This window comes from Mesocricetus auratus, unplaced genomic scaffold, assembly GCF_017639785.1.
Source record: "Mesocricetus auratus isolate SY011 unplaced genomic scaffold, BCM_Maur_2.0 Super-Scaffold_100003, whole genome shotgun sequence".
Lineage (NCBI taxonomy): Eukaryota > Metazoa > Chordata > Mammalia > Rodentia > Cricetidae > Mesocricetus > Mesocricetus auratus.
In genome coordinates, this window is record NW_024429188.1 from 89833359 (window position 1) to 89857253 (window position 23895).

Consider the following 23895-nt stretch of genomic DNA (forward strand, 5'->3'; position numbering starts at 1 on the left):
TATAGCAGTCTAAAAATATTAGAGGCTAATGTGTGTCTTTTTTGGTGTTATAAAAGTATGGGGTTTTGTTGTTTCTGGGTACGGACATGTATTTATCTATTTATTTTGTACTTGAGACAATAGTGACAGTCTTTGTTGGCATCAGTCCTGTAATCCTCACGCCTCTACCTCTCCAGGGCTGGGATTACAAGAATGTATCTGGCCTGCACTTTTTTTTAAAATGTGCTGGACGTTGAGCCTAGGGCTTTCTGCATGCTAGCCAAATGCTCTACCACCGAGTTACCTTTGCACTTCAGCAGAAGCACCTGGAAAAGTAGACAAAAATGGGACATAGAGTACCCGGAAGAGAAGAATAGAGCAGTGGGATAATGTGGGAGAGGGAACAAGGAAGAGGAGGAACAAAAATCTTAGTCTAACACCACTGTGAATTATCTTTTTTAGGCCCCTGTAAGGTACAGACCCAGAGGTCCTTGTGCTCACAGATAAGCATTAGGGAATCCAGGAATGTTAAGCATGCAGGGTTGTCTCTTCAAAGAGAGAGATGTATAACCTGTTTTCCATCCAGAAGTCTGGGGACAGAGGTAGTTAATAGTCTGGCGACCTTTGTGTTATCTGTGTGGCCAGGACACACCTGGATCCCCCAGACCCTAATCATGGGCTTGTTTATCTTGAGCCTGTGTCACTGGCACCAGGGGTCAACCTGATAAATAGACAAGTATCAAACCGCTCTCTAAATTCATTTTTCCCTTTTTGCTAAATTCATTTTTATTTACCCATAGAATAATGTAACTCTTACACCTCATCCATGGCATTTCTTTTGGCAGTGAACAGTGCTTAACCCTGAAACTCATAACAGGTGAAATGTAGAGAATAAGTCTCCGTGGAGTGTTCAGTGACCATAATGGAAGAGAGACAGAAAGACTGTTAAGAGCCAGAGGTTGGCGAGGACTGGAAGAAAATTGTGTCTTCTGGACCTGACAGAACTACTGAGTACAGGAGCTCACAGCATCTGAGTTGACTCAACAAGACTCACAGCAGGGATCCAGTTCATCAATATTCTAGGATGGAGTGGGAAGGGGCTCATGGGTTCCCACACCTAACTGAGGCCTACAGACAACTGATACTTTCTGGGGGAGACATAGTCAGTTTTCTTTAAGGGTGTGACTCCCTTAAAGATATGGTGGCCCACACCCAAGAGAGCACAGGCAGGGCAAACTAGAGTTAATGAGTTTTCTTTTAAAAGACGGCAGGGAATTGGCGGGGCTGGGTGGCAGGGAGGGAGGGATGAATCTGGGAAGAACTTGGAGGAGAAGTGGAGAGTGAAGAAAATGCATTTCACGAAATTCTCTAAGAAAGAGGGGACAAACCCAACTTGCTCGCAGTCAAACTGGGTGCTTTCATGTTTGGCAGTAGCAGAAGAAAACAGGGGTGTGAACGAGGGAAAGTGACTTTGGCTCCTCACCAGTCTCACTGTTTGGTGAGCCCTGATAGTCTTCTGATAGATAGGCACTCTCAAGGCTCCAAACGCAGCCCAGCCGTGTTTGAGACTGCAGGTGGGAGTTGTTTATTTCACTGATGTCATACTTGTTGCCTGGTATAGGAAGATCTGGACAAGAAGGGCTAATGTATGCTGTTCAGAGTTAGTGCGGGGGCTGGGGGAGTATTGTGATTCTTAGGTATGTTTTCATCTAGGAGGGGATATAAAGCCAGGCTGCAGCTGCCTCTAAAGAAGAAGGCTGAGAGGCAGTCTGGGAAATATGAGCCTATGAGGAGACCTCACAGGCTATAGACTCTGAGAGATGGGAGGCCCAGCAAGGGTCTGGCAGTGGCTCAGTTCTTTCTTGCAGTGTAAGCAGCTTCTCCATTGTTCAAATCTGTGCCCTGTCTCCTAAGAAACCCTTTCTTTCCTAGCTTCCATAAAGGGTCTGGGTGCTATGCTTATTGCTTAAAAAGTGCTTCCTGAGAGTTGCACTTTAGAGCCTTGTATCAAGACAATGCTCTAAAACACTTTCAGAACCTTAAGTGGATGAACAACTGTAACATGTTTAATGCTTATTAGCGCTTTTAGTAAAATACATGGTTGGTTTGGGTATTATGTCCTGTCCTATGTGGACACTGGGAATCCTTGTAAAATAAGATGCAGAGAATATTTACAAATTATAGGACACAGATCATGTATAGCAAAAACATAAAAGTACTTTATAACTGTTTATGACATGATTAAAATTTCAGGGTTAGGGTTTTTGTTTTAGTTAGGACTTTGTGTCTCTGTATTGCCCAGGCTGTCCTTGAACTTGCAAGGCTTCATCCTCCTGAGTGCTGGCATTACAAGCCCATGCCACCCCATCTCACCTGGCAGCTCAATTTTCTTTTTTTCTTTTTGTATTTTTGGGATAGTCTCATATACCTTAGGCTGAGCTTAGACTTGTGATCCTCTTTCTTCTAACACTCAAGTGTAGCACTTACCGTGGTGAATTATCATTACTTCAATTTTCTTTTTCTGAGACAGCCCCAGCTGTCCTGGAACTCGATCTGTAGATCAGGCTGGCCTTGAACTCAGAGATCCACCTGCCTCTGTCTGAGCGCTGGGATTAAAGGTGTGTGCATCACCACTATCCAGCTCAATTTTTAAGTTTGGAAAAGAATAATTTCGAATTATGTCTTCTGTGGCACTGGTATGTTATAGCAACGTTTTCCTTAAAGGTGAGTCCTGGGCCAGCAAGATGGTGCAACAGGTACAACTGACCGCATGAGTTTGAGTCCCAAGTCCCAACGGCAGAAGGGGAGATATGACTCCTTCAATCCGCCCTTTGCCCATAATCACACTGTGGTATGCACATGAGCACACCACACACACACACACACACACACACACACACACACACACACACCAAAATAAATAAATAAACAAACAGATAAATAAATAAAGTCTTTTTTTTCAGGAGTCAACTCCAAAATATAATCTTGGAAAAGTAGACTCCATTTCATTATTATATTGTATGTAACACTGTTGGTTTTCCCCTGGGATGGTGTACAGAAACTGCTATCCATCCCAGACAGAGGAGGCTAGGACAAAACAAAGAAAGAAACAATAACTAACAGTATAGCATGAATGCGGGGGTGGGGTGGGGGTGTATTCATGACACATACTAGGTATGTGCTGTGCCGCTGAATTGTGTGATGGTTGATGCCTCCAATTCTATCACTTGGGAGCTGAGCAGGAGAACTGTCATGTTTGAGGTCAGCCTGAGTTACTTGATGAATTTCAGGTCAGCCTATGGAGTAAGGGTCTGCCTTGAACAAAAACAACATCACAAAAGCTCAGAGGTTAAGAGCACTGACTGCGCCGGGCGTTGGTGGCACACGCCTTTAATCCCAGCACTCCAGAGGCAGAGGCAGGCAGATCTCTGTGAGTTCAAGGCCAGCCTGGTCTACAGAGCGAATTCCAGGACAGGCTCCAAAACAATACAGAGAAACCCTGTCTCGAAAAAAAAACAAAAACAAAAAGCAAAACAAAATAAAAAAGAGCACTGACTGCTTTTCCAGAGGTTCTGAGTTCAATTGTCAGCAACCACATGGTGGCTCACAACCATCTATAAGGAGATCTGGTGCTCTCTTCTGGCTTGCAGGTGTACATTCAGGCAGAATACTATATTCATAATAAGTAAATAAAATCTTTTTAAAAAAAGAATAAGCCGGGCGTTGGTGGCGCACGCCTTTAATCCCAGCACTAGGGAGGCAGAGGCAGGCGGATCTCTGTGAGTTCTAGGCCAGCCTGGTCTACAGAGCCAGTTCCAGGACAGGCTCCAAAGCCACAGAGAAACCCTGTCTCGAAAAAAAAAAAGAACAATAAATACTATAAGCAACCAAGCAACAGCTACCACTCCCAGACTGATAGCACTGTTTTATAATCTCAGATTCACAGGAAGTTGAGAGAGAAAGATCTTAAACTTAGTGAGACTATCTCAAAATTTAAAAATAGGAAAAGATGAATGAGAACGTGGCTTAGTGGTAGCATACTTTCTTAGCATGCACAATGCCTTGGGCTCCATTCCCAGTATCACTACAAGTCACATACAGAAAGTTCAAAAACCCAAAGCCCAAAACAAAACAAAAATGTCATCGACTGGGCACTGGCAATACATGCTACCAGCTCTAGCAAAAGCTTGACTGCATGAGGGGAAAAAGTTATTATTTCTAGTAATATGAATTTTTACCATGATACTTTCTTTTCTTGTTTTTTTTTTTTGGTTTTTCAAGACAGGGTTTTTCTGTACTGTTTTGGAGGCTGTCCTGGAACTAGCTCTTGTAGACCATGCTGGCCTCTAACTCACAGAGATCTGCCTGCCTCTGCCTCCTGAGTGCTGGGATTAAAGTTGTGTGCCACCACACCTTGTTAATTTATTCCTAATTTCTTTGCCCAATAAATTAACTCTGATTTGCTTGTAGAACATGTACTTATACATACAATGTTGCCATATACAGCTGCCCTGATGGATTAATGGTGGATGCAAAAATAATAAGCCTGCCATAGAAATATTGAATTTTGATCTTTTTCTGGTTTAGTGATACATAGTGTATTGTTTTGCTAGGCTGGGTAGCAACAATAAAACCCATCTCTTCAACCAGTCATGATAATGAAGGATTCTCTCTAGACAGTGTTCTCTGTTGATAAGTTATGCTGCTTGTTAGGGTAGGTGTATTGAACACACTTTCAACTTAATGATATTTTCAATTTATAGAGTGGGTTTCTGGGTTCGTAATCCCATCTTAAATCAAAAAGCATCTGTATACATTCTAATGAAAATTATTCATTTTCACTAACATTACTTAGCTTTGGCTGTTTCTTGCTGTTGACAATGCAATTGTTAAATGCTAGGTTCCTGGAATGGCATGAGAATTGCTAGACAAGGACTAATACTTGGCAAGAAGCGCATTAGCTTCTTTTGTTTTTGAGACAGAGTTTCATTTTGTAATCAAGTTGCCATTGAGCTCTCCATCTTCCTGTCTCAACTTCCATGCTTTCCTGTTGCCAGAATTACATGTGTGGGCCACCGTGCCAGGCTCTTGGCTTCAATTTTGCATGTTCATAAATCCAATATTCCAAATGCTTCCATGTTGATTGATGTTAGTAATGCAGATACACATCAAGGATGTTAAAAAAGATTGTTGTGTAAACCAGAATACCAAATTATTAATTTACAAAGACAAACATTACCAAATGGCCAGGCAGATTTTATTTGAAAATATCAAATTGTTAAACGAAAATAGTTGGTACTATAGAATCAAGACCAGGTAGGCATATTAATCACCAATTATTCACAAACAATTGAGCAATTTAAATGCATAGCACATTTGTTTGGAATACATTAATGATTCACCTCCCCATTGAGGACTAGAATTTTTGTCCCTAGAGAGACTGCTATTTTTGTCTTACAGGTCAAGGTTCATGTGTCTCATTAAGTAGTGCCTGTTCAGTCTTTAATCCCCATCATACTTCCTTTTTAAAAAAACCTTTCTTTTGAAGCATAATTTTGTTTTCTAAAAAAAAAAGACTTGTTTAAAAAAATTATATAAAGCTGAGTGTGGTGGCTCATACCTTTAATCCCAGTACTAGGGAGGCAGAGGCAGGTGGATATCTTAATTTGAGGCCAACCTGATCAACATAAGGAGCTCCAGGCCAGCTGGGGATATACAGTGATCTCCTATCTCAAAAGGAAATCTCACACACAGAAGCAAAATGTATTTCTTCTTCTTTTTCTTCTAAAATTCCTTCTCTCTTATATTCTATCCTGACCAGTGTCCCCCAGCCCTCTCTCCTCCCAGCTCCCTGTCTCCTCCCAGCACCCCCCTCCTCCAGATCCACTCTTCTTCCTATTTCCCTTCAGAAAATAGCAGACCTCCCAGGGATATCAAACAAACATGGCATAACACATTACCACATGACCAGGCAAAAACCCTCATATCAAGTCTATACTAGGCAACCCAGTAGGAGTAAAAGGGTCCCCCAAACAGGAAAAAGAGTCAGAGATAGGCCCTGGTCCCACTGTTAGGAGTTCTGCAAGAACACCAAGCTACACAGCCATAACATATATGTAGAGGACCTAGGTCAGATCTATACAGACTCCCTGGTTGTCACTTTAGTCTCTATGAGCCCCTATGAGCCCTGGTTAGTTGATTCTGTGAGACTGTGTCTTGAGGTGTCTTGGTCTCTCTGGCTCCTACAATCTTTCCTCCCTCTCTTCCACAGGATTCCCTAAGCTCTGCCCATTTTGGGCTGTGTTTCCATCAGTTGTGGATGAAGCCTCTCTGATGATGATTATGCTAGGCTCCCATTTAGCAGAGTATAGCAGAATATCATTAAAAATCAGCAAAATGGATTTTTTATCTGTTCATTTAGATTATGACTATTATATTACTGGCCCTTTATTATTACCGGTCTTTTTAGTCTTTAAAGAAATTACCTTATTTTTAAATTTGTTGTTTTTTTTGAGATGAGGTCTCAAGCCTCCTCCAATCCTTCAAGTGCTGTGATTACAGCACTTGTTAACCATGCCTGACAGGAAATTGCACTTTTTGTTTTTTGAGACAGGGTTTCTCTGTGTAACCCTGGCTGTCTGAGAACTAGTTCTGTAGACAAGGCTGGCCTAGAAGTCAGAGATCTACCTATCTCTGCCTCCCAAGTGCTGGGATTAAGGGCATGGACCACCATGTCTGCTACACTCTATTTATAGATCAGTTTCTAAGTATTAGAGTGAAGCAGGGGATAGCACCCTGGTGACTTATTTGATAATTTTATGAGCGCACTTCACTGTCTAATGATTAGGACTTCCACATTAAAAAAATAGGTTGTTCAACTGACAGCCTCCAAAACAATACAGAGAAACCCTGTCTCATAAAACCAAAAAAATAAAAAATAAAAAAAAAATAGGTTGTTCTACACAAGTCTTTAATCCCAGCACTGGGAAGACACAGTCAGGCAGATCTCTGTGAGTCTGAGGCCAGTATGGTCCACAGGGCAAATTACAGGAGAGTCAGGGACACACTGAGAAACTCTATGTTGAAAAAAACAAAAAAGAAAAAAATTGCTCAATTAAATTCAGATAAACAAGCAGTTTTTAGCTTAAATGTGTTCAAAACGTAGATGAGATATACTTGCATTGAAAGATGTTCACTGTTTGAAATTCAAATTTAACTGGGTGTCTTGCAATTTTATTTGCTGAACCCGACAACTTTGTAATTATTTTAACATGAAGCTATGAGGCTTGCCTAGGTTTCTGCTGCTTGGTAAGTACTAATTTACTAGGTAGCCTCAGAAAGGAAACAAAAACGAATGTCATTACAAAGTATCTGGTACAAAAGCAGTTAGCAACAAAAAGACGGAAGAATCTTGACCCTTTGAGGAACCCGTAGCTGACTCTACTGCCATAAATGCTGCTTTGATTGATTCCCGCCCTCCTCCATTCTTCTCTTCCAGCAACCAGAAAGAATTGCTTGATCACTTCTTCCTTCTGAAGTCCCGCCCTTTTGGCTGTCCCCAATGGAGAGTAAGCTGTTACTCAAAAGGAGGCGACAAAAGCGTCAACGTGGAGTTGAGAGGAGCGGAAGTAGTCAGATTTCGCCGAGGGCCGTAAAGCGGATAGTGTTTTCGCCTTCCGGATAACGACAGCAGATCCGACTGTCAGTACCGGCTTTCCTCGTGCCGGACCCTTCCTAATTCAATTTCCTTCCCATTCCGGGCCCTTCCCTATCGTCGCCCCGTTCACCTTGGATCATGTTCAAGAAGTAAGGACACGTGTGGCCTCCATCGGCTGCTCACAAAGGCGGTGGGGGTGGGGGTGGGGAAGAGGGCGAGAGCAAAGGTCCTCTTTCTCTCTCCCCCGCCCCTACCATCCTGAATTCCTATTTTTTAAATATATATAGTACTATGCTCTCACTCAAGACTTGGAACACTTCTTTAAGCTTTTCATCTCTAGTCTTCGATCGGGGTCTGCTCCCATTTTTTTTTCTCCTTAACCCTGTTCTGCCCCCTCCGGCAGTGCTATCTCCATTCCTAGGTTTCTACCAATCACATCCTTGCACTGTGATTTAGGGGCACATCCTCCTTAGCTGAGAGGAGAGCCCTGCGCTGGCTGCCATATGTTTATTAGTTATGAACTGAAAAGGGGAAGGCTTGACTTCCTGGGTCATGGCAGCGAAGGAGTCTGGGTGACAGGAAGCTAGCAACCTGTCAAGCCTATTGCTTAGCTGCCAGATTAACCTTGTCTTAAACAACGTGATAGCCCTGTGTGCTAGTCAGTGTAAGGAAGACAAAATTCTTTGGAAACCTACCCAGTGGGTTTATCTTCCAGACTTGGTAGACGCAGAAGGCAAAGGGGAAACATGGGAAAGGAACGTGGGTTTGTGCATGCACATTTGAGCAGATCTTGATATGGATCTTAAAATTATAACCACCATTCCTTAAAAAAAATCCCTGCAGACAATGTAACCTTCCAGGGCTCATTCTTTTCTTCTCTTTGGGTTGCTCTTTTGTATTTTAATGTGTGAGGATTCATTTGGGTTAAAAAAAACTCAGCGTTTTATTATGGATGGGAGTCTATTTTTTCCTTTTGAGCAAGAATTTTCAGTAAAAGGCTTTGTGTAGCTGATAACAGATCTAGCATAACAATCGCTTTGCCCCCATTAATTGCTGCATGCATGGCAGTTTATTCTAATACTGTCTTAAAACATTGGTTTTATATTGTATAAGACAGAAGCAATTTACTTCATAATTATTTTAAGCATGAATACTTACTTGGGAATAGATGACTAATTAGAACCTTACTTTTAGATTTTCTGATTCTTCTGCTTAGCAATGCCCTTTTTTTTCCCTTAAAAATCATTTGCCAGATTTGATGAAAAAGAAAATGTATCCAACTGCATCCAGTTGAAAACCTCGGTTATTAAGGGTATTAAAAATCAATTGATAGAGCAATTTCCAGGTATTGAACCATGGCTTAATCAAATCATGCCTAAGAAAGATCCTGTGAAAATTGTCCGATGGTAAGTCCTTGTTTTTCTCCTTGTAAAGATTTGAGTAGCTGAACATTATGTTAGATTGTTCTCAGTCTAAATGGAAATTATTTCCACATTAGCTATAGATAGTCTAATGATGAGAATAGACAGAATTAGCTCTAAAGTTGTCAATATTTCTATCTTCAAATCTTATCTAAATACATGAAAAATATGTATTGTTTTATCAAAGACTTGTTTTTATTTATAATTGGATTTACTTTAGCTTGCTGTTGAGAGATTTATTTTATTACTTGACAATGTAATTACAATAATAATGTGTGGAATGAAATTGGCTGTAGCAGGTCATATTTCCTCTCTTTCCTCTTTGGTTTTCTCTACTGGATAGGTATTTTTTTATCAGGATCTTTACTGGATTATTAAACTTAATGTATCTATGTATGTGGTTATTTCATGTTATAATTTTACTAGGATGACTTACATTCATTTTTGAAGGAAAATATCTAACTTGGTACTTTGTGACATTTCTCTTACAGCCATGAACACATAGAAATCCTTACAGTTAATGGTGAATTACTGTTTTTTAGACAAAGAGAAGGGCCTTTTTATCCGACCCTAAGATTACTTCATAAATGTAAGTCTTGTTAGAAATATGCATTTGGGAATATAAAAATACATAAAAGGAGTTGAAAACCATATGAATGGAAAGTGTCTTCTGATACTTTGTTATTTATTAGTGCTAAATAATAAGGAATATAAAAGTAAAAGTGGACCCTCATCTTGTGGTAAGTCTAAAAAATGCAAATTTTCTTATGTATTAGAGAGAGCCCTCCCTCTACAAAAAGTATCCATTAGTTCATCCATTCAATAAAAGTCTGGTGTGGTGGCTCACAGATATAATCACAGAGCTTGGGAAGATGAGACATGAGATTGACACAATTGTCTGGACTACCAGGTGACACCCTGCCCCCACACAAAGTCCCCAGAAATATTAATTCAGTAATTATTTAGTGAACTTTCTGTATGGTGGCACTAGGGGTTACTAAGAAGTGCAGTTGTAAGCAAGACAGATATAGTCCCCTGTCCTTATTGTAGTTGGAAGAATAGACCAGTATGTAATTGTAAACATATATATTCATAAGCTGAGAAGGGCTTTGAAGATTTTTGTTTTGAGTTTGTTACTAGAGCCAGGCGTTGGTAGCCCACGCCTTTAATCCCAGAATTTGGGAAGCAGAACTAGGCGGATCTCTGTGAGTTCAAGGCCAGCCTGGCTACAAAGTGAGTTCCAGGACAGCCTCCAAAGCCACAGAGAAACACTGTCTTGAAAAACCAAAATAAAATAAAATAATGTATCTCCTTGTGACTTAATGATTTGCTTTTACAAGGAGATAAATTCAATCACCACTGGCCATCATCAATAGAGCCTGTAAATCACTACCTTTCCTTCTGCCTGCCTGTACTTCTCAAGTGTTGGGATTAAAGGCATGTGCCACCAATGCCCGGCCAAGATAAATTTTTAGTTGCCTGGTATTACAGATGTCAGGAGTAGCCAAACTGGTAAATCTTTAATATTTTAATATTTATAAGACTAATTATAATTATCCAATTAAGCATTTTTTAGGTTAATACCTCATAGAAATTAAATTCAGATGCATCGGGAATAAGTTTTTGTTGTTATTGTTCTTTGAGACAAACACTAGGTAACCAAGGCTGCTTTCGTACTTAATTCTCCTGTCTCTACTGCCTAGGTGCTGGGATTATAAAGTTGTACCACCATACCTAGCTACCGTCATTATTTCTAGGGAGCTTAGAGAAGTTTAAAAATTCTTCCTCTAGGGGCTGAAGAGATAGTTTAGCAATAAACTGGCTTCTCTTTCAGAGGTCCTGAGTTGAATTCCCAGCACCCACATGATGGCTCACAACCATCTCTGACTGTCATCCCATGGGATATAATGCCCTCTTCTATTGTGTATATATTCAGACAAAACACACACATATATAAAATATATACCTAAATAAAAATTTAAAAACCTCCAATCACCATGTGAAAGCCTCTAGAAAGTCTTTAATTGTTGGTTTATAAGTTACTGGTATATACATGCAGATACTTTCTGTTAAAAGATTACAAAAAGAACGAACATATACACATAAATGTTGGAATTCACAGGAATAGGAAGCAATTCTATATGCTTTGCCAGACCCATAATGTCAAGTCTATTGTTTACTATCATACAGAATAAATTTATTGCTTTAAATATCCCCTGGAGTCTACCTAGAGGAGTCCTAGTAACCACTGATTTTTTTTTTTGAGACAGGGATTCTTTGTGTTGTAGGCCTAGCTGTCCTATCCAACATACTGCACATCCCTCCATTTTCTTTCTTTCTTTCTTTCTTTCTTTCTTTCTTTCTTTCTTTCTTTCTTTCTTTCTTTCTTTCTTTTTTGGTTTTTTTGAGGCAGGGTTTCTCTGTGGCTTTGGAGGCTGTCCTGGAACTAGCTTTTGTAGACCAGGCTGGTCTCGAACTCACAGAGATCCACCTGCCTCTGCCTCTCGAGTGCTGGGAGTAAAGGCGTGCACTACCACCGCCCAGCTTTTTTTTTTTGAGATAGGGTTTTTCTGTGTAGTTTGGAGCCTGTCTGGAACTCCCTCTGTAGACCAGGCTGGCCTTGAACTCACAGAGATCTGCCTGTGTCTGCCTCGCGAGTGCTGGGATTAAGGCGTGCACCACCAATGCCCGGCTCTACCTCCATTTTCTTTAGGACAAACTCAGAAGTAGAGTTCCTGGATCAAAGTGCTTTTTCAAGGCTATTAATGCATGCTGCTAAGTCATTCCAAAGGGAGCTTATAGCCATTTACAAGCTTTGTAGCAGTCTATTAGGATGTGCATTCCTATACTCTTTTCTTGAAAATATTTATCAACTTTGTCAGTAAAGGAGAGTGGTTTGGCTCTTATTTTGCAACCATAAAAGTAGTATAATTTTGGAAAATAATTGCTTATATTCTTTGCCATTATCTTGAGTCTTCAATCATGTTAATTTATATAATTTGTTTCTTCTCTTGTAGATCCTTTTATCTTGCCACATCAGCAGGTTGATAAAGGAGCCATCAAATTTGTCCTCAGTGGAGCAAATATCATGTGTCCCGGCTTAACTTCTCCTGGAGCTAAGCTTTACCCTGCTGCCGTAGATACTATTGTTGTATCCTTCCTAGGATTTAATGACTGAAAAGTGTTCATTGTTTTCTTGCCATTACTGAAAGATGAAAGGAGAATATTACATGCGCTTTTAATTTTTATTAGTATTTTCTCAGAAATAGAGGAGTCTCACTCTGTAGCCAAGGTTAGCCTTGAGTTTGTGAATCTGCTGCCTCAGTCTCCCAAGTGCTGGGATTACAGGCATGTGTTATCATACCCTCTGGAAGGAGACTTAACTTTGGCTAAAGAGAAATGGGAGATAAACTCAAATCAACCAACCTTGAAGTTTTTCTTTGTTTTTGTTTTCTGATTTTTTTTTTGTCTTTTGGTTTTTCGAGACAGGGTTTCTCTGTGGCTTTGGAGGCTGTCCTGGAACTAGCTCTTGTAGACAAAGCTGGCCTCGAACTTACAAAGATCTGCCTGCCTCTGCCTTCCGAGTGCCACCAACGGTTTTTGATTTTTTTTTTTTTTGAGATGTGGTCTTACTTTGCTGTCTTGACTGGACCTGGAGCTCAGTATGTGGTCCAGGCTGGTTTAAAACTCACCATGTATTCTACCATGTCTGAGAGTGATGGAACTTTTCCTACCTCTGCTTCCTGAATGTTGGGATTATAGGATTATATGTTGAACTAAAGGAGGCATATTCTTGGCCATGAAAAGAAGTGAAAAATAAACTTGGAATCAAGCAACCTTTTTATTTTTTTGAGAAAGTATCTCATGTAGCCCATGGTGGTCTCAGGATGCTCCAGAACTCATACTCCTACCTCTACCTTCCAAGTTCTCTAATTATCATCATTCTTGTTCCCCCCTTCCCCTTTTTTGGTTTTTTTGAGACGGTTTCTTTGTGTAACCTTGGCTTTCCTGGAACTCGCTCTGTAGACCAGGCTGGCCTCAAACTCAGAGATCCAACTGCCTCTCTGTCCCGAGTGCTGGGAATAAGGGTGTGTGACACCACCACCAATCTGGCTCCCCCTTTTCAATCTTTTTTTCCAGATAAGATTTTTAAAACAATTTTACACGTGTATGCAACGTATTATAATCATACTCCCTCCTCTTTTTTTTTTTTTTTTTTTTTCGAGACGGTTTCTCTGTATTGTTTTGGAGGCTGTCCTGGAACTTGCTCTGTAGACCAGGCTGACCTCGAACTCACGAGATCTGCCTGTCTCTGCCTCCTGAGTGCTGGGAATAAAGGCGTGTGCCACCAACGCCCGGCAATACTCCCTCCTCTTAACCCCAATTGCATTCTCTATTTTTTTGAGACAGAGTCTTACTATGTAGCCTTGGCTGGCCTAGAGCTTGTTATGTGGATCAGGCTGACCTCGAACTCACAAAGATCTGCCTGCCTCTGCCTCCTGAGTGTTGGGTTTGAAGTATGTGCCACAATACCCAGTTATCTTTTGTTTTCTTTTTTGAGACAGATTCTCACTGTATATCCCTGACTTGCTTAGATTTTACTATATAGCCTGGGCTATCCTTGACTTTGTTATACTCTTGCCTCTGCCTCTTGAGTACTGGGATTACAGATGTTTACCACTATTCCCAGTTCTCTTCTTTTTTGACAGTCTAAAACTGGCCTTGGATTTACTATGTAGCCAGCACTAGTCTTGAATTTCTTGCTCATGGGTCATGGGATTACTGGCATATACTATCATGCCTGATTCCTTTTTAATTTCATTTTTGAGACAGGGTTTCTCTGTGTAACAGCCCTGGCTGTCCTGGAATTTGCTCTCTAGATGAGACTGGCCTCGAACTCACAGAGATCCACCTGCCTCTGCCTCCCGAGTGCTGGGATTAAAGGTTTGCACTACTACCTCCTGGCCCTTTCTTATTTCTTTAAAATAATTTTCGAGTGTGTGTGTGTGTGTGTGTGTGTGTGCGTGTGTGTGTGTAGGTAAGAGAACAACTTTCAGGAGTCAATTCTCATTCTACTATAGGATCTTAGGCTAGAACTCTTCTCATCAGATCTGTATCTTAAGCACTTCTATCTTCTGAACCATCTTGCCCTACCCTTTATTTCTTGATGAGAAATTATGTTTCATTTTACATGGATTCATAGAAACTAATTGAAAAGTTATGAAGGAGTTCCAGAGTCATTGCAGCCTATTTATTACCCATGATCAGACTTAGGTTATACGTGATAGGGTTGGATCCTCTTTTGCACGTGAACTTGCCACTTTAACATTTAGTTTGACCATCCAGATATAGTGGAGTAAAAGCATTCAAGAAGGAACTGAATTGAGGCAGCAGTTAATAGTTCTCATATCTCAAGCAACAACTCTGTATTAGGAGAAATACCAGAAGTCCTCAATATTTTAAAAATTCACTTTGTGTGTGTGTTTGTGTGTGTGTATGTGAGAGAGAGAGAGAGAAAGAGAGGGAGGGATAGGGAGAGAGAGAGGAGAGAGAGAAGAAGAGAGGGAGGGAGAGAGAGAGAGGGAGAGAGAGTGGCAGTTATTTTGTGCTGTGTAGCCAGGATTAGCCTGGAACTTGAGAGGTAGCCCAGGGTAGCCTTGAATCTTCCTGTCTCAGTGTCCCAGTGCTGGGCTTACAAGTATCCCTTACTACAACCAGCCTAAAAATTGACTTTTAGAAGGTTTTTGGGACCTGAGAATATATTTTCTCTAAGATAAATGTGTATTTTTATATTTAAAAATAATCTTGATATGCAGCACAAGCTAGCCTTGAACTCACTAGTTCAGCTTTCCCACGTACTAGGATTACAGGTGAGCATCACCACTCATCACACACACACACACACACACACACACACACACACACACACACACACACACACAGAGACAGAGAGACAGAGAGAGAATGTTTTAAGATTTTTAGTTTATCCAACTTGAAAATATTTAAATAGAATTTTTTTGGAAAAAGTCTAGTCTTGAATTCTTGGTGATCTGTCTGTATCAGCTCTCAAGTGTTACATCACAGGCATCACAGACATGAGCCATGTCAGACTTGGGCTTTTGTTTGTTATTTTGAGATAGGGTCTCTCTTACATAGTCCTGAGTGTCCTGGAACTTATATGTGAACCAGACTTACCTCACGGAGATCCGCCTGCCTCTGCCTCCTAAATGCTGGGATTAAAGGCGTGTGCCACCTCCACCTCCACCAGCACCACTCTTCCTCCTATGGGTGAATTTTTAAATGGAGCTCAATTTGGAAGGACTATATGGCCCCCAGACTGAATGTCTTAGTTTGTGTTCTTACAGTCTTACAGGTCTCATTAGAAAAGAAGGTGGCAGATATTAATAATGAACGTAATTCATTTAGAGACGCTGCAATGTAGCTTCAAACAAGGAACAAGTGAGACCTTCTTAAGAAATAACCACAGGCCGGGCAGTGGTGGCACATGCCTTTAATCCCAGTACTCGCCAGGCAGAGGCAGGAGGATCTCTGTGAGTTCGAGACCAGTCTGGTCTACAAGAGTTAGTTCCAGGATAGCCTTCAAATCCACAGAGAAACAACCACAGGCCAGATGATGGTGGCACATGCCTTTAGTCCCAGCACTCAGGGAAGCAGAGGCAGGCAGCTCTCGATGAGTTTGAGGCAGCCTGGTCTGAAGAGAGTTCCTGGACAGCCAGGGCTACACAGAGAAACCCTGTTTCAAAAAACCAAACCAAAAAAAAAAAAAAAAAAAAGAAGAAGAAGAAGAAAGAAAAATAACCACAGGAATAAAAAAGTAATATAATCTATAAAGAAATGTACAAGGATCTGTACATAGTGGTGTACACCTGTATTCCTACCACCTGGGAAGCTGAGACAGGACAAGTGCCACGAGTTCAAGGCCAGGCTGGAGTACATGAGAATTTGCCTCAAAAACAAACCACAAGTAGAAGAACTAGGGACAAACAGACAGCTTCAAATCAAGGAATAGTCTTCATGTTCAGCACAGCTTGTTATGTTGGTCTTTTTTATTCCCTTTGAGACAGCATCTCACTATGTTGCCTTGGCTGGCAAGGAAGTTGCTATGCAGACCAGTCTAGCCTCAAATTCACTGAGATCTTGCCTCTGCCTCTTAAACTTTCGGAATAAGGGTCTGACCACCACATTCGGCCATGCTGGTCTTTTAGGCCATGATCATAGTTAATGATTCCTATTATCTTCTTTGCCTAGGGGTTGCTAGGGAGGAACCCCACATTTCGTTTAATGGTTTGTTTTTGAGTGTGTGCCTGACCATGCCTTGCCTCTTCCCCCACTGCCCATTTCAGGATCTTACTAGGTAGTTCAGACTGGTTTTGAATTCACAATCCTGCCCCAGCCTCCTAACTGCTGATATTACAGATTTGCACCATCTCACCCCTGCTCCTTAACTCTTTAAAGGTTATATTTATGCCATGAATAGGACTAAGTGATTCTGCATCATTTCCATTTCGCAGCAATTTTTCATCTATGTTATCTATTAAATAAGTTTTTGTCCTTTAGGACAGGGCTCCAGTCGTTTGCCTCATACTGAGAAAAGGAATAGTAATCGGTAGGAACAAGGAAATCATTGTGGACTGTTGGAATGCATTGAAAGATGTCTTAACTGGATATGGTGGCTTATACCTGTAATCCCAGCACTTGGAAGGCTGAGGCAGGAAAACTGTCATTAGTTTGAGGCCAATCTCAAAAACATAAACAAAAATACCAGGTGTAGTGGTAGGTACATGCTTTTAGCACTCAGGAGGATCTTTGTGGATTTGAGACCATCCTGGTCTACATAGTACCAGATTAGCCTGGGCTACATACTGTGACACTATCTTTAAAAAAGTACATTGTGTGTCTTGTGCTCAAGAGAAGGCTTTCTCTTTTGTGGCATTTATACCCAAAGGATAGAATAAGTTGTGTATGTGTTAGACACACATTGTATTGACATAGATACTAGTCACATACTAGGTGCTCAAATATTTGTGCTACACTGAATGGGCTACTGGAAAGCCAATGGAGAGAAGTATTCTATGAGGATATGTTTACCTTTTATGTTTATATATTGGAACAATGGTATATTTTCAGTTCTGAATTTTTCCTTGACTGGGAGATTTTCCTAGTCCCTAAACTTTACCATCACCCCTCTTTCCCTTTTAGAGATGCAGTCTCACTCATTAGAAATGATAGATTACAGGAATTGCAAAGAATAGTAGATTCTGTGTATATTTGAACTCAAAACAAACACTGCAGCATAAAACATAGAAACTTCAAAGGTTAACCAAAATCATTGTTTCTGTTGTATAAAGGTTGAAACTGTTTCAAGGGGCTCTCCAAAATACAATAGAAATGTAGTATATTTTTTGAAACAATCTTGTTATGTAACATAGAGTTGACTTTAAGCTGTGTAGCTCAGGCTTTCCTGAAAATTGTTTTCCTTCCCTAACTTTCTGACTGGCAATTATCAGCTTGTATCTTGCCCAGCTGGGAATATAAATATTATCTTATGTGTTATTTATATAAAGCCACCATTTGGTGGTGGAAATAACTAAAACAATTGGTATATGTTTCACAGATTTTAGTATTTATCTGCAATAAGTTTTATCTTCTTTTTGCCTGACTTTCTGGTTTGGTTCATAAGAGGTGTAGTACTGATATTTGGCTTGAAACTATAAAGTGATTGATTCATGTAGGATTTATTGTATATTTATATTGTACCCAAAGACCCCTAGGTTCCTGCTCTTGAGGAGTCAGTGGCTTAGGAGAAAACAAAAGATGGGCTCAAATGGCAAAACAATCATTGTTTCTCACACTTCCCTTCCCCAAATTGAGAAATAGTTTTCTTAGCTTGTTTTCAGGCAATCATGGCAGAAGGAAAGCAACATGCTTTGTGTGTTGGTGTCATGAAGATGTCTGCAGATGATATGTAAGTCTCACTTTAGGCTTCCTTAACTGAAATATGAGTGGTAGCTCAGGAAGCATCAATTACAGATGAAGTTTGATGTTATTCATACTGCATCTTATAAATATCTAAGCAAAGTAGTTCATTTCTTTTCCTAACACTTAAGAAGCCATTACTACTCGTTTTGTTGTCAGGGTTACATTCTTAAGCATTTTGAAATGAAACATGTGCTAAAACAGGTGTTTTATACCTATGTATATGGTACTTTAGGATTTTCTCTTTAGTATCTAGATTAAATTGGTGATAAAGGGTGTGTATTTCACTGCTAGTTTTGAAAACACACATACAGCTGGGTGTAATAGCACATGACTGTAATCCTAGCACTTGGGAGATGGAGGCAGGGGAATTGTGAGTTTGAGGTTACTTGGAACTACAAAGTGAGACTGTCTCAAAAACATAATCATAGAGTTCAGCACTATACACTATTTTACATTCTGATCTGGTGATAGAAAAAAATGTAGCATGTTTCCAACCTATATAAGCAAAATTCTGCTAATTTTGCTTTGAGATTTGGTGTATTGATATTTGCCTATTTTGTTGGTATTATTCTGTTTGATTGCTTGTTAGACTGCTAAAGTCAGTGTTTTATTTATTTTCTGGGTTTGTTTTTTCCCCCAGACAGGGTTTCTTTGTGTTGCCTTAGCTGTCCTGGAATTCACTTTGTAGACCAGGCTGCCCTCAGACTCACAAACAACCACCTGCCTCTGTCTCCTGAGTTCTGTGATTAAAGGCATTTACCACCAACACCCTGCTAATTTTTTTGGGCTTTTGAGACAGGGTTTCTTGTAGCCCATGTTGACCTTGAACTCACCAGGCAGTTGAAGATAACCTTGAATTCCTGATCTGCCTTCAGTGCTGGGATTATGGGTGTGTGCTACCACACTCAGCTTTAGAATCACTTTAAATATGAATTTCAAGAGTGATTATGTGGCTCAGTGGTGGAGTGCTTGTGTAGCTTGTGAGGCCCTGGGTTTGACTCTGTAGTACCACAAAAAACAAATAGCCAACTAAAAGAAAAGTCATCGGCGGTGGTGGTGCACACCTTTAATGCCAGCACTCAGGAGACAGAGCAAGGTGGATCTCTGTGAGTTCCAGACCAGCCTGGTGTACAAAAGCTAGTTTCAGGACAGCCTCCAAAGCCACAGAGAAACTGTGTCCTGAAAAACCAAAAAATAAATAAATAAAATAAAATAGAAATAAAAGTCAGATCAACCAAATCCCAAAACCACACAAACTGCTACAATAATATAGACAATAATATAATAGCAATAAATTTCTTACATGTTGTTCAATGGTTATAAAGTAGCAAGACACTTTGGATTTTGTTTTTCATGAATGAATAAGCCTATAAAATTCATAAAACCTGTTTATGTATTTTTTCCTTCTACAGTGAGAAAGTCAACAAAGGAATTGGCATTGAAAATATCCATTATTTAAATGATGGGCTGTGGCATATGAAGACATATAAATGAGCCTCAAAAGGAATGTGCTTGGGCTAAATATGGATATTGTGCTGTATCTGTGTTTGTGTCTGTGTGTGACAGCATGAAGATAATGCCTCTGTGGCTATGCTGAATAAATTCTGCGGATACTTAAGTTCTGTTAGCTTCAAAATTATTTTAACCTAAACACAAATTATAATTGGGCAGCAAACTTGGACATTAAAAGGTATCTGGTAAGTAACTCAGCAGACAGCTCAATGTCCTATTTAGGTTAGTTATATACGATTAGTAAATGTGTTTGCCAGTTTATGTTGGATACCTAGACATTTTGTCTAGTTATGAGGCTGGAAGCTAGATTTGGAATTTTTTCCATTATTCAGAGGCACCCAGCAGTGTTCCCTTGTTTATGTGTGTGTTTGTTGTTGTTGTTTTAAATTAGATAATGAAATGTTTCAAACATACTCTAAAATATGGATAATAGTATAGTAGACTTAATTCCTTCATCAGCCTGCTTCACTTTATGACCAGTCTCCCTTTATCTATGCTTGTTTTCTTCCCTGTTCCCCAGTTACTGTGAAGCAAGTCTTAGCTTATTTCACTTGTAACTCTTTACTGTTTCTTTTAAAAGGTAGTCTTTAAAAAATTATCATAATACCCTGGAAATGCTTAAAAATTTATTTTGTAATATGATCAACTATCTAAACATGGCAGATTCCCTCTATTGTCTCTTTTCAAGTTTTATAAACTGTTAGTTTCCTTGCTAGGGACCAGACAGGATTCTTTTTTGTTGTTGTTATTTTTCAAGACAGGGTTTCTCTGTAGCTTTGGAACCTGTCCTGGAACTCACTCTGTAGACCAGATTGGCCTCCAACTCACAGAGATCCTCTTGTCTCTGCCTCCCAAGTGCTGGGATTAAAGGAGTGCACCACCACTGTCCAGCCAGACAAGATTCTTGTATTTGGTTAATATTTCTTATATTAAATTCATTTCCTTTTATCTTGTTAAATCATTTAAGAAATGTAGTTTTGTCTTAGGAAGTTCCCATGTTCTTTATTTTTCCCCCATTGTTTCTGTGCTCCTTGTACACAGGAATGTATAGTATACAATCCTGTAAAAAACAGTTTTTACCCACACTAAGATTCATTTGTAGTGCCTTCTTCTTGAGTCAAATCATGCCATGAAATATTTAAACTTTAAGCTTTATCTTCCACTATATTCCCTGCAAAATGTGTATTATCTACTATCCTGAGGGCAGTGGACCACCTGCAGAAAGAACAGTAATCTGTTTGGGAGTTAAAAGAATACTTGTGAGTTTTAGTGATAAAGGCCTTCCTCCCACTGACCTTGTTATGCTAGTGTCTCAGCCACCTATTTTTGGTTGTTTACCAATCTTGATCTGTGATTTTATTTTTCAGATGGATACAGACATTTACAAGATTGTGGTGCCCATGTTACAGTTAGAAGTTGGTGAGAATGGTGAGGGTAAATAGTAAAGAGAGATCATGCAGCTGGCTGTTCTAGCTGGGCCTCCCAGGATATAACATAGACGAATACAGATATAAGATCTGACCCTCAGACTGGCAAGTCATTCCCCACTGATAGACCGTGTAAGACTTTGAGACTTCCCAGTTAGAATAGAAATATATTAATCTGTGTAATGGACCTACATAGGGGAAACGATTAGTAAACAAGGAGGTTCTTGGTAAATACCGAGAGGAGAGAAAGGTTGGTAACTTGGGATAATTCATCTGGGCTGGGGTAAGGCTTGGAGAAATTTTCCTGCTTCTTCCTGAATTAGAATGCTTATCACTGTCTTTCCTAGCCTGTAGAGATGCCCTTATATTTTACTTCCTATATCCTTTTCAAGTTCTGTGTCTAATATTTTCCTCTTATTGTGACAGTTATAACTTACCATATTGCTCAATTTTGATAGGTTTTTTTTTTTTTTTGGTTTCTCGAGACAGGGTTTCTCTGTGGCTTTGGAGGCTGTCCTAAAACTCACTCTTGTAGACCAGGCTGGTCTCGAACTCACTGCCTGGCGAGTGCTGGGATTAAAGGCGTGTGCTACCACCGCCCGGTGAATAATTCATCCTTGTACCTAACCATTGTCACAGTGGGTGTAGAGAACACTTTTAAAAGATCAACATCAAGCTGGGTGTGGTGGTGTAGCCCTTTAATCCTAGCACTCGCGAGGCAGAGACAGGCAGATCTCTGAGTTCCAGGCCAGCGTGGCCTACAGAGTGAGTTCCAGGACATCCTCCAAAGCTACAGAGAAACTCTGTCTCAGTAAACAAAAACATCAATATTTGTGCTTGCTTTTCTACTATGCTAAGGTACACTGACTGTTGCCTTGATGAACTAAGTAAGTATATCGCCTGCCTCTCCTGGGGCCTCATCTCATCAGTTTTAATCAGGGGTGCCTCTCTACTCGTGAAAACCTTTGCAGGTTTTTTTCCCACTTTTTTCAAGACAGGGTTTCTCTTTGTAGCAGCCCTGGCAGAAAGATGAGCCACTTTATGCAGCATGTTTGAAGGAAACTTTAATTTACCTGTATTCCTGAGAGTGATACAGAGAGGGCCCATTATCTTTTGAGCAATGTGACACTAGTTTCAAAATTCAATCTGTGTCACACTTAACTTACATTCCAGCTATTCTTGTGTAGTTGGCTTATTTTCACTGAGGTCACTTGAGCTCAATAGGTATTGTTCCTATATAGAACAGCACAAAGGAAAAAATATACAAGAAGGTCTTACAATTAAGGGTATAGAAAATTTCATGGAGAAAAAAATGGGCAATGGTGATAGCCCCAAGACCAATTTATAAAGTCAGAATTAATGATATTTTTCCAATTTTAGTCATCAGAACTTTGCAAAATTGTGTTGGGTGTTGTGCCTCACGCTTTTAACCACAGCACTTGGGAAGCAGAGATAGGCACATCTCTGAGTTTGAGGCCAGTGTCATCTACACAGTGAGTTCTAGGATAACCAGGGCTACATGGTGAGACCCTGTCTCAAAAAAAATTTACAGATTATACATAAAGTAACCATACAAGTAGCTCTTACATTGTATCCAGTATGCAGTTTTTAACAAAATCCAAATGTAGGAATGGAGAGATAGCTCAGTGGTTAAGAGCACAGGCTGCTATTGTGAAGACTGGGTTAAGTTCCTGGCAACCCCATGGTATCTCACAACTGTCTGTAACTCTGGTTCCAGAGGAACTAAAAGAGCCTCCATTGGTACCAGGCATATCCGTGGTGCATAGACATACATGTTGGCAAAACACCTAGCATAGAATAGATTAAATTTTTAAAAAAAATCTAATAGGCTTTGGAGTTGTAACAGTTTCCCATCCCAGATTAGATGGTTATCCCACAGTTCAGTGCTTTCAAGCTTGAATAGTCAGGCTTCTAGCAGACTCACGTTTTGTTACTGTTCTGTTAGCACCTGCCCTATCCAACCCCCAGTACTGGAGTTTGAACCAAAGACTTTGTACATGCTAAGCAAGTGCTCTGACACTGGGCTGTATCCCCAGGCTGCTTTTTATTTTGAAGCAGGGTCTTAATTTACCTAAGCTGGCCTTGAACTTGCTCTAGAATTCAACAGTCCTGGTACTTGGTCCTCTTGCTTCAGCCTCTCAGGAAACTAGGATTATGGGCTGCACCACCAGGACCAGCTCATGATTTCTTTTCTTTTTTTCTTTCTTTTTTTTTTTTTTTTTTTGGTTTTTCGAGACAGGGTTTCTCTGTGGCTTTGGAGGCTGTCCTGGAACTAGCTCTTGTAGACCAGGCTGGCCTCGAACTCACAGAGATCCGCCTGCCTCTGCCTCCCGAGTGCTGGGATTAAAGGCGTGCGCCACCAACGCCCGGCGATTTCTTTTCTTTTATCTGTTAAAAAAAAACCATTATCAACTTCACACTAAACCAATTGGATTTATTCCAAGGGTAGTCATAAACATTTCCAAAATGAGGGATTTGATGTTCCCCAAATAGAGTCATACGATATTTGTTGGATAATTCTATACAAGCAAGTTCTCCATGTAAATACATCATAACTGAGGATACACTATTTCTAGGTATACTGCTTTAGAGGATAAATGAACAGCAATTTGCTAAATTTGCAGAGGTATTTCATTTTATGTTGGTCATGGTAACATAAGCACAGCAATTATGTATTAATGGAACTATGATGTATGACCAAACAAAATATGGTAAATATTTTAATTTTGTTTACTAGGTTCCTTAATATTGAGAATATGTCTCTCAATGTTCTTCAGGAAACTCAAAATGATTCTAATTTCTAAAGGAGTATCTACTACAATTGATTTGTAATAAAAGAAAAACAGTGAAACATATAAATCTTGTGTCAATATAACTA

General features: G+C 40.0%; 1 protein-coding gene across 2 annotated transcripts; it reads left to right on the forward strand.

The window, feature by feature from the left end:
* The first annotated feature begins 7461 nt into the window (after positions 1-7461).
* Positions 7462-19675, forward strand: Mcts1 (MCTS1 re-initiation and release factor). 2 transcript variants are annotated; one of them, XM_005083108.4, is made up of 6 exons: positions 7462-7785; positions 8890-9042; positions 9549-9646; positions 12075-12208; positions 17976-18043; positions 19470-19675. In XM_005083108.4, exons 1-6 carry the CDS (start codon positions 7775-7777, stop codon positions 19549-19551), a joined length of 546 nt encoding a protein of 181 aa, XP_005083165.1. In that variant the 5' UTR covers positions 7462-7774; the 3' UTR covers positions 19552-19675. The 2 variants fall into 2 exon arrangements, with proteins under 2 accessions (XP_005083165.1, XP_040600496.1); XM_040744562.1 differs by lacking the exon at positions 7462-7785 and adding an exon at positions 8195-8300.
* Positions 19676-23895: the final 4220 nt, after the last annotated feature.

What these genes read in the sequence shown, in the direction of transcription:
- Mcts1 (XM_005083108.4), top strand. An exon ending in CCTGTGAAAATTGTCCGATG is followed by an intron (nt 9,043 to 9,548) that starts GTAAGTCCTTGT and finishes TTTCTCTTACAG; the next exon opens with CCATGAACACATAGAAATCC. An exon ending in CTGCCGTAGATACTATTGTT is followed by an intron (nt 12,209 to 17,975) that starts GTATCCTTCCTA and finishes GCTTGTTTTCAG; the next exon opens with GCAATCATGGCAGAAGGAAA.